General features: G+C 41.4%; 2 protein-coding genes across 2 annotated transcripts; both read left to right on the forward strand.

Annotated features, from left to right (window-relative positions):
- The first annotated feature begins 3,097 nt into the window (after window positions 1-3,097).
- LOC130467316 (uncharacterized) lies at window positions 3,098-5,062 on the forward strand. The gene is made up of 4 exons (XM_056835791.1): window positions 3,098-3,640; window positions 3,700-3,796; window positions 3,887-4,167; window positions 4,253-5,062. Exons 1-4 carry the CDS (start codon window positions 3,098-3,100, stop codon window positions 5,060-5,062), a joined length of 1,731 nt encoding a protein of 576 aa, XP_056691769.1.
- A 348-nt stretch (window positions 5,063-5,410) lies between these two features.
- LOC110789128 (uncharacterized) lies at window positions 5,411-5,998 on the forward strand. Its single transcript, XM_021993781.2, has one exon. It carries the CDS (start codon window positions 5,411-5,413, stop codon window positions 5,996-5,998), a length of 588 nt encoding a protein of 195 aa, XP_021849473.2.
- The last annotated feature ends 5,046 nt before the right edge of the window (window positions 5,999-11,044 follow it).

An 11,044-nucleotide genomic window follows, 5' to 3' on the forward strand; every position in this document is an offset into this window, starting at 1 on the left:
CTACAGAGATCTTAACAGGGCCAACCCTAAAGATGGTTTTCCATTACCCCACATCGACATCCTGGTCGACAACACCGTAAATCATGCCTTACTCTCTTTAAGGGACGGGTATGCAGGCTACAATCAAATTCCCATGGCAGAGGAGGACATGGAGAAGACAACCTTCATCACTTAGTGGGGTACATATTGCTATACAGTTATGCCGTTCGAACTGAAGAACGCAGGAGAAACCTATCAAAGAACAACCACAGCCATCATGAGCGATATGATTCACAGGGAAATTGAGGTATATGTCGACGACATGATTGTCAAATCCAAAGAGACACGAGCATACCTCAGTACTTCGAAAGTTTTTCAACAGGCTCAGGCAATACAACATGAGGCTCAATCCGCAAAAGTGTGCATTCGGGGTAACGTCAGGCAAGTTACTCGGATATGTTATCAGCTCTCGGGGCATAGAGGCTGATCCTTCAAAAATCAAAGCAATACTCGAGATGCAACCACCAACGAATGAAAAGGAAATTCGGGGTTTTCTCGGCAGACTACAATATATCAGTAGGTTCATTTCAAGACTCACAATGATCTGTGAACCGGTATTTCGAAAGCTCCGAAAAAGCAAGCCCAAAGTGTGGGATGACGATTGTCAGCATGCATTTGACGCTATCAAGGATTACCTTTCCAACCCACCAGTACTAAAGCCAGCCATACCAGGGATTCCCCTCAGGCTCTACCTCACAACCACAAATCTAGCAGTAGGGGCTATGCTCGCCCAGGAAGTTGAAGGCAAGGAGAACGCCGTATACTACATAAGCAAAAAACTGATCGAGTACGAGACCAAGTACACTCAGCTCGGGAAACTCAGCATCGTCTTGGTTTGGGCCACAAAGAAACTACGGCACTACATGCTCTCCCATACAGTACATGTGATCAGCAAAGCCGATCCTCTCACGTATCTATTCGAAAAACCAGCTCTCAACAGACGGTTGTCCAGGTGGTTGGTCATGTTAGCATAATTCGATCTCAAATACATCCCGCAGAAGTCTATCAAGGGTTCAACAGTCTCAGACTTCCTAGCCGACTGTCCTATCGAGGCAGAAGAGGAGGATTACGACTTACTCGACGAGAAAATCTTAATGACCAGTGATGACAGTTGGTCAATGCATTTCAACGGTGCTTCGAATCAGAACGGGTGTGGTGATGGAGTAATTCTAGTAGCCCCAGACGGCACTCACATTCCTATATCAGCAAAACTGCAATTCAACGTCACAAACAATGCGGCAGAATATGAAGCATGCATCATGGGCCTGAAAGCCGCCTTAGCATTGGGTGTCCAGAAACTTCGAATATACGGGGATTCTTCCCTAATCATCAATCAAATTTCTGGCAAATGGAAAGTAAGGAGCGAGAGCTTGGCTCCATACAAGTCCTACCTTGAGCAGCTGTCTGAGCAAATAGAAGAGCTTCGTTATACATACCTCCCGAGAGAGGAAAACCAATTCGCCGATGCACTTGTAAAGCTGGCCTCAATGATCAACATCCCAAATGGCATGGCTGAAATGCCACTTACAATTGAAACACGTCAAGAAGCAGCATATATCCATGCTATTGACGACGTCGAGCAAGACGGGGATGAACCTTGGTTTACAGACATTCAAAGGTATCTACAAACTTCAGAGTATCCCCCACACTTTTCAAACAAAAATCAAAGGGCTCTACGACTACAATCAACCAATTTCGTCATAGAAGGCGGCATTCTATACAAAAGTTCCTTTGGCGGTCCTAACCTCCGATGTGTTGACAAGCACGAAGCTTAAAGAGTCATGGACAACATACATGCTGGAGTCTGTGGCACCCACATGAATGGCAAGATGCTAGCCCTCAAGATCATCAGGGCTCGATACTACTGGACTACCCTCGAACGGGATTTCTACTTCTTTGTCAAGAAATGTCCTACCAGCCAAAAGTGTGCAAATCTGAAGCACATTCCTCCATCATTTCTATACTCTCAATCATCACCGTGGCCATTCTCAGAGGCAAGTGGTGGGGTAACTGTCCATAATAGCGCAGAGGGTCAATTGAATGCTCTCTACTTTAATGTTGGCTCCTCAACCAATTACACGTGTAGAAAGTATAGGAAAATAAAGCGAGTCAGCACATGTCCAAATGTGAATCTTTGGTTAAGGGAAGAACAGGCTAGCTATGGCAAGAGGAAGGATAGTATGGACATTGATGGTGAAGAGGAGGGGTTTGGCACTATGTGCTCAGTAGCGGAGGTTGGTCTTAACCAACCCCGCGAACAACAATGAAAATTCTGAGCTGGAACTGTCAAGGGCTTGGCAACCCTTGGACAGTTACGGCCCTCCGAGATAGGTGTTGGAGGGATAGGCCGGAGATTGTCTTTATTATGGAGACAATGATTGATGCTAGGAGGTTAGAAAGGGTGCGTAATAGCTGTGGGTTTACGCAAGGCTCATGTATCAGTAGTATCGGCATTTTGTGGAGGGATGTGAACGTGGTAATTAAGTCTTATTCTGCTCATCATGTGGACACGGAGGTAAGGAGACAGGATAATCGGGTTGCTTGGAGAGTGGCAGGTATATATGGGTGGCTGGAGCGGGAGAACAAACACCTTACATGGAAGCTTATGGAAAGGTATTGGGGCAATTGTACTAAACCACTAGTGATGTTTGGAGACTTCAATGAAATTCTCGGGCCGTCAGAGAAGGATGGTGGGGCTATTCGGGGTGAGAGACAGATGGATGCTTTTCGGGGGGCCATTGATGGTTGTAATTTGCGTGATATGGGGTTCTGAAGTAGTGTATTTACGTGGCAAAGGGGAACTTCACCCCAAAATGTTGTCTGAGAAAGGTTAGACAGGTTCTTAGCAAATGCGGGATGGTATAATATCTTCCCAAAATCGGAGGTCCTTCACCTTGCAAGATACTGGTCTGATCATACTCCCTTATTATTGAATACTGAATATGACCGGGGGAGAGGACGTGAGGAGCGTTGCTTCAGATTTGAGTCGCTATGGTTGTCCAAGGAGGAGTGGCGGGTGGTAGTGGCAGGGGCGTGGCATGAGCAGGTCGGGGGATCAATGGCTGCGAGAATAGAGCGGTGTTCGACAACACTTTCGGCATGGGCAACTACAACATTTGGCTCGATAAAACAAAAAATAAAAAAGGCAGAGAAAGAGCTGAAGAGGCTACAGGACATGTATCCAGATGGGCGTACTATGGAGCAATGTGGAGAGTTGAGTGCGCAGCTTGATGAGTTACACAAAATGGAGGAGTCGTACTGGTATGCACGTGCAAGAGAAAATGAGTTACGTGAAGGGGACAAGAATACGAAATATTTTCACCATAAAGCAAGCCAAAGGAAGAAAAGAAACTATATCAAAGGCTTGAATGATAATAATGGGGTTTGGCAAACAGGAAAAGAAGATGTGCAGCATATTGTGGAGGATTACTTTGAGAAGTTGTTTGCTACTGACTTGCCGGACAACTTTGAAGAGGCATTGGCAGGTATGTCCCGTATTGTCACGAACGAGATGAATGAGGTCATGAATGCCGAGCCAACTGATGTGGAGGTTAAACAAGCACTTTTCCAAATGCACCCCAACAAAGCGCCGGACCGGATGGTATGCACGCCCTCTTTTTTCAGAAATTTTGTCATATTGTTGGTGATGATGTGGTGCAGTTTGTTAAAGGATGGTGGAGAGGTAATGTGGACATTAATATGATTAATAGAACTTGTATAGTACTCATACCGAAGTTCAATAATACTACTAATATGAGTGAGTTTCGACCTATAAGTCTCTGCAATGTTCTTTATAAATCATCTCCAAGACCATGGCAAACAAGTTGAAAGTTTTTTCCCTCAATAGTGTCAATCCAACAGAGTGCTTTTGTGCCGGGTAGATTAATCACAGATAATGCTCTTGTGGCTTTCGAGATTTTCCATACTATGAAGAGGAAAGGAGAAGGGAGAGATGGTACTATTGCTCTTAAACTTGATATGATGAAGGCATATGACCGAGTCGAATGGTCTTTCTTGGAGCGAGTTATGTTTAGAATGGGATTCAACAGTAATTGGGTTCAAAGGGTGATGGGATGCCTATCTAGCGTCTCATTTTCCTTCAAAATCAATGGCCATATCTCTAGTTCTGTAACACCGGTCCGAGGTTTACGTCAATGTGACCATATATCCCCGTATTTATTCTTACTTTGTGCTAACGCTTTTTCTACTTTAGATATCTAAAGCAGCAAATGAGAACTTAATACATGGTGCTAAAGTCTGTAATAGGGCCCCAAGAATTTCTCATCTTTTCTTTGCAGATGCTAGCATTTTATTTGCAAAAGCCAATATGCAGGAGTGCTCTAAGATAGCTGAAATTATCAGTATCTATGAGAAAGCATCCGGACAGAAAGTTAACCTTAGCAAAACCGAAGTGGCTTTTAGTAAATGTGTCAATGTTGCTCGAAGGGAGGAAATTGTGGAGACTCTAGGTGTTCGGGAGGTGGTTAAACATGAGAAGTATTTAGGCTTGCCGACTATTATTGGGAGATCAAAGAAGGCGGTATTTGCAGGCTTAAAAGAACGTTTGTGGAAGAAACTAAATGGCTGGAAAGAGAAACTTCTATCTCGACCGGGGAAAGAAGTAGTTATTAAGGCCGTGGAACAAGCAATTCCCACCTATATGATGAGTGTATTTCGGATACCGAATGGATTGGTTGATGACCTCCATGCTCTAGTTGCCCGATTTTGGTGGGGATCGACGGATACAGCGAGGAAAATGCATTGGCACACATGGGAGACGATGTGTCTTCCTAAGTCGATGGGTGGCTTGGGATTTTGCGACTTTCGATGTTTTAACCAAGCACTTCTTGCTAAACAAGCCTGGAGACTTCACACCGTTAGGGACTCTCTCTTATATGCGGTATTGAAGGCGAGATTTTTCAAAAATGATGAGTTTCTTGAGGCTAGAAGGGGGCATGACCCGAGTTATACATGGAGAAGTATTTGCGGGAAAAATTCACTTCTACTCGATGGCCTTAAGTGACGAGTTGGTAATGGGGCCAGCATTGGCGTTTGGGACGAAGCGTGGTTACCCGGCAATTCTGCAATAATTGTCCCTACCCCGAACTTAAACTGTTATCTTGGCCTAAAGGTTGCAGCCCTTATTGACTTTGAGAAGGGTGGGTGGGATGAAGCAACAATAAGATATACCTTTAACGCAGAAGATAGTGAGTTAATTATGAGCATACCAAGCTAAGACTTTTTCCCACAGGACACGAGGTATTGGTGGCCGACAAAGCACGGGACATATACGGTAAAGTCGGGCTACTGGTTAGCACAGTTGGGGCATCGAAACACATGGAGCTTGTTCCATGGTGAGAATGAAGACAAGATGTGGCAGCAGGTCTGGAAAATTCAAGGGTCACCGAAGCTCTGCCATTTCATTTGGAGGGCATGTAAGGGGAGCCTTGCTGTGAGGGAGAGATTGCACGTCCGTCACGTAGTACCTGATGCAGTTTGCGTTGTGTGTGGTGAGGCAAATGAGACCATTTTGCATGCTTTGTTCGAATGTGAAGATCCTCGGGACATTTGGGCTCACAGTGATTTTAGAGACTTGTTGCTTGCTGCCCCGTCTACCACCTTTGCTGAACGGTTCGAACGGATGGCTGGCAAAGTAAGTAATATGGAGCTGCAAACCTTTTGTACCCTTGTTTGGGCCGCGTGGTTCTGCAGGAACGAAAGAATACATAATGGAGTGCCCTTGGCACCAAGCCAAGTTGCTGTGAACTTCCTGAAATTAGTGCACGACCACCAGGAGTACGCTACATCGGTTTTCGAACCGATTACAGGTCTGGATGCAGGGGTAGGAACAGGTGGCTGGACATGTCCACAAGGGGACCGGGTGAAGGCAAACACGGATGCACATGTTGGGGTGGTCGATGTTGGGCTGGGTACGGTGGTGCGCGACAATGAGGGGTGACTGCTAGCTGCTGCAGTTATTAGGGTGAAGGCAAAGCGGGAAGTGGAGCAGGCCGAAGTTGCTGGTGCTAGACTTGGGGTACAACAGGGGAAACAAATGGGATTCTCCAAGATCATACTGGAATGTGATGCTATGAATGTGGTTCGCACCATTAATCAGAAGCTGAAGGGTTATTCACCACTGCTGCTCTTTTACGAAGACATTGGTCGGATGAAAAATAGCTTTGAGTCCTTTATTTGTAATCATGTCCGTAGGTCGGGTAATACTTTAGCACATCTTATAGCAAGATGGAATGATGTTGTAATTGACCACTTGTGGGTCGATAATTTCCCCCAAAGTTTCATGGCTTTGGCGGGAATTGATTTACTTTAATAAAGTCTCCGGCCTAACGTTTCTTTAAAAAAAAATCTTTGTAGAGGTGTAACGGGTACAAAAGAACTAATAAGACTCGAGTTACAAACTTGCACACACATAATTAATAAATATATTTATTATGATGGTTACTCGAGCATGTAAGGTGGGTAGTGAAGTGGGTAAGGTGAGTCCTTGCACTTGGCGAGTTTGTATACCTAAGTAATGGTGTGGTAGATAAAGTTTTAGATTTTACTTCAGTCATATATAAGTAATGAGCGGGATTACATGATATGTCCACAGCTCGTTATAACAACAAAGCCTTAGTTCCAAAAGGCTAATCTGAACTGTCGTAAGGAAATGGCGTGAAACGCTAAATATGAAAAGTAAAAAATTATGTTAAAGAGAGTAAACACGCAAATTGAGACACGAAAAATAGGAGCAATAAAACAAAGTTGGTTTAAGTTTGTGTTAAGTCCCTATTTTAAAAAGACATAGTATGCCGGGTTCTTGAGCGAATATATTTTATAGCCTCTCTATGGTAATACTTGGAAGGATGGAACCATTGAAAGTTTCTTTTATAACCTACATATGGTCCTTATTTTAGACTTAGTGTTTTATTATGATACTTGTGAAAAAATAGACCATCTTCTCGACGCAATTTCCGTTCCGTACAAAAGGATAACATACAAAGTAAGGGAAATGTGACAAACGTAAAATACAACTTGCTCTATTCCCAAATTATTGTTTTCATCTCTAGAACGAGTATATTTAATACAATAGCCAACATAAAATATAAGTCGCTTCATGCCTCAAATTTTTTTTATTTTTTATTTTCTACTTTGATATTATTCTATAATTTAAAAAGTTTTAAATTTGTCAAATAAGATATTAACCCAAAAAAGTACTTACAAATCGGGTATAGAATATTGTAAAGGAAATAGTAATAGATTAATAATAAATCTGGAAATTTAAATGGTAGCGTAAATTATGATAGAGTATGGGGCACGAAGCACGATGTACGTTGCAATGAGTTGTAAATATTAGAGCGTAAAATTTTAATAACTAACTCTATTATTTTTAATCTTTAATGATATGTATATTATGAAAATTTAACTATTTCTTATATCATTTAGATTTTCTAATCAGTACAAACTTAATATTTAAACTTATTAAACCGTGCAATTGCACGAGTAATATACTAGTTATTATATAAAATAGAGTTATGTTATATGATTTCAGATAGAAATCTATAGGACTTAGAAAACCTACGAAATATAAGATATCTAATTTGTAACATAAATAGAGGCGTATGCCCCACGAATAATATGAGACAATCAAATACGGAGTAATGTATTCTCCATAATTTAATACCTACCTATCTCGTTAGTCTCCCCGTCAAGCTATCTAGGGTTTCAGTATCTCCCCGTCAACTAATTAAGGGATCGACTATGGATTTAGATCTCGTTACTGAGGATGTAACTACGGGTTCAGATCTCGTTGATGAGGATGTAACAAATACATCATGAGATGAATTATCATGAGATGAATCATGGTAAGCGAGTCGATATGGAGACACTTTGTAACAAATACATCTGTTTTTATTGTTATTCCTTGCCAAAGGAAAAGGAAGATGGCAGTTATAATTGGGACGACACTGAACAACATTCCCTCGAATCTGATGTCCACTTGCTTAGAATTGTATGCCGCTCGAGACGATTTTGAGATGATTATAATGATTTAGATTATCATTTTGGTCTATTTGCGTGTGGCTTCCCTCGTTCCTGTATTGTGGTACCATTGGAGGACGTCAAACGTCGTGACTTTATATGCGACTTTATTGGTCTTGGTAGTGATCCAGGTTACTGTAGATGCTTGCTTATCAATTACAATAAAGGATATATGTTCCCTGAAGCAGCACCTTACCGATTTGACGATTATCCAAATTATGTCCCCCTTTCTCTGAAGAAACTCTTACGACGTAGTCGTATCAACTTCCGACACCGAATTTCTTATGATAGGCCTGTGAAATCATTGTGGCCTGTGAGCCCTAACGAGATTGATAATCCCTGCCCATGTCCTATTGCCAGAAAATTCAAAGATATGGAACCTGAATATCCCGATGATATCAAGCAGTTAGTTCTCGAATCAAAAAACTCTAATCACATTGAGATTGAGATTGGTCAGTCTTTGGATGTTACATCCTTGTTGATGGAGATGAATTACCTTGATCGGATTAATGGTGAGCGTGTTGATGTTAAGAAGATGAAGTCATTTAGTGGGAAATACAAAATGGTTTGTTGTTTTTATGTGCCTATATTGCGTGAACACACGGATGACAGTCACTATCTGCTATGAATTGTTTTTATGTGCCTATATGTGTCTAGTAGATACATGCTATGAATTTTTTTCATATGCAATTACCTTAACTTGGATAGACATCGTATAAACTGTCTCCTTTTAGATAATAATAATGGTATAGATGATCTCAAGAGACATATTTTATTCTATGGTTCTCCTCGCTACACTTATGGAGCCGATGCATTTCCCTTTACTCTAGAGAAATTGTACCAACTTTATAAGGAGGAGCGGCTTCTAGTCTGGAAATCTCCTAGTACTCGCAACCTTGAATGGCTTTTGAAGGCCAATCCTTATGATTCTCTTCAAAGTATGAATCATCCAGGATCAGAATCAGATGACAGTAAGGTGGTGACTACTAGTATCTCAGAACTGAACAGGAAAGTTGTGGGGTTGTACTTGTGTGAGGATGGAGATTTTAGTCCAACATTGTGGAGGGTGTATGAAGAGTGCAGAATTCGGGAGTTGGAATTTGAAATTTTGGTAGTATACTTACCCTTTGATGACTGCCTTGGCCTACAGTTCATGTATAATCAATATCACAACTTTGAATACAGTGATTATACCATCGTAATTCATAAATTTACGGGGGATTACAGGAACACATGAAGAAAATGAATAGATTGTTTCAGCGGAAGAATATAGGAGGATCTAATTGGTGGTGTTTTCCCTTGAACTACTATGTAAGCTGCAGGCTGGACCGACTTGTGTACACCCAAGGTATGGACAAGCTTATCATTGTGGAACCCAATGGTTAATACGTCGATCCTTATGGAAAGTTGGTCATGTGCTTTAGCAGTTACCAAGGAATTGATACATATCCCTTCACTAGAGAATCACTTATTGAAAGGAGATTGAAAGAATTGGAGGAACTCTGTAGAAAAACAAATTCTTGATCTTGGTTTTCTGATGGATCAAAATGATCTCATCTGTTTCTATATTTCAGTGTTTTGTGTGTTTGTTTATTACAACTCAAACGGCACCAAGCCACTACTCTTTTATATATATACAGACTATGTAAAACCCTAGCAAAAGCTAGCTGTACAAAACAACAAAAGACAGCAATGCTCCTAGGATCAACCAAAGGAGACAAACTAGGACAAAAGTAGTAAAAAGTTAAAAGTAATAAATACAACCAGCAATATTCACATGGGGATTATTAAGCACAACCAAGGACCAACAACGGATCCTTCACCTACTGCATTGCAGTGCCACATTCACACACAGAAGAGTGGCTGCACCATCATACACAACACACCCATATTCTAAACACCCCCCCCCCTCAAGTTGGACTTGTGTTAAACAGTCCTAACTTGAAAGAAAGAAGATTGTACTGTTGTTCACTTAGGGCTTTTGTCATTAAATCAGCTAACTGAAGAAAGGACCTGATGTGCAGCACCTTCAAAAGACCATTAGTGATGTGATCTCTAACATAGTGACAATCCACATTGAGATGCTTAGTTCTCTCATGAAACACATGATTGTGAGCCAAGTGCAATACTGATTGATTGTCACAGAACAAGTCAATAGGCTTGGGGACATTGTGTCCTAAATTAGAAAGGATGCCTTCAATCCAGACTATTTCACTAGTTGTGTGAGACTTACATCTGTATTCAGCTTCACAGGAATACTTGGATACAGTCTTCTGCTTCTTGGTTTTCCAGGATACTAGAGATTTTCCCAAGAAAACACAGTATCCTGTCAATGATCTTGCACTAAAAGAACAACTTCCCCAGTCAGAATCACAAAAACTTGACAGTGTCAGTTCTGAATCTGCTGAGTAGAATAATCCCAAATTTACAGTGCCTGCTAAATACTTAATCAGATGAATTGCTGCTTGCAGATGTGGCCTTCTAGGTTCATGCATGAACTGACTAAGTTGTTGAACAGAATAGGATATATCTGGTCTTGTCAGGTTGAGGTATAGTAACCTCCCTATGATTCTTCTGTATATCTCTGGATCATCCAGAAGTTCTCCATCATCAATGGATAACTTCATTCCCTTAGGGAAAGGACACTTTGTGGGTTTGCATCCCTCCATTCTAGTGCTTTTCACAATGTCAATGATGAACTTTCTTTGGTTCAACATGATACCGTTGTTGCTTCTTGCCACCTCAATTCCAATAAAATACCTCATCTCTCCCAAATCTTTCACAGTGAAGGCTTTGTCAAGACCTTGTTTCACTCTTCCAATTTCTTCTTCATTATCTCCTGTGATGAGTAAATCATCCACATACACTAGTATTATAATCTGCTTTCCATCAACAAGTTTGGAAAATAGAGAATAATTTCTCTTGGATTGCTTGAATCCTTCCTCGGTGAGAAACTTGGTGAGCT

The sequence above is a fragment of the Spinacia oleracea genome, chromosome 2 (genome assembly GCF_020520425.1).
Source record: "Spinacia oleracea cultivar Varoflay chromosome 2, BTI_SOV_V1, whole genome shotgun sequence".
Taxonomy (NCBI): domain Eukaryota; kingdom Viridiplantae; phylum Streptophyta; class Magnoliopsida; order Caryophyllales; family Amaranthaceae; genus Spinacia; species Spinacia oleracea.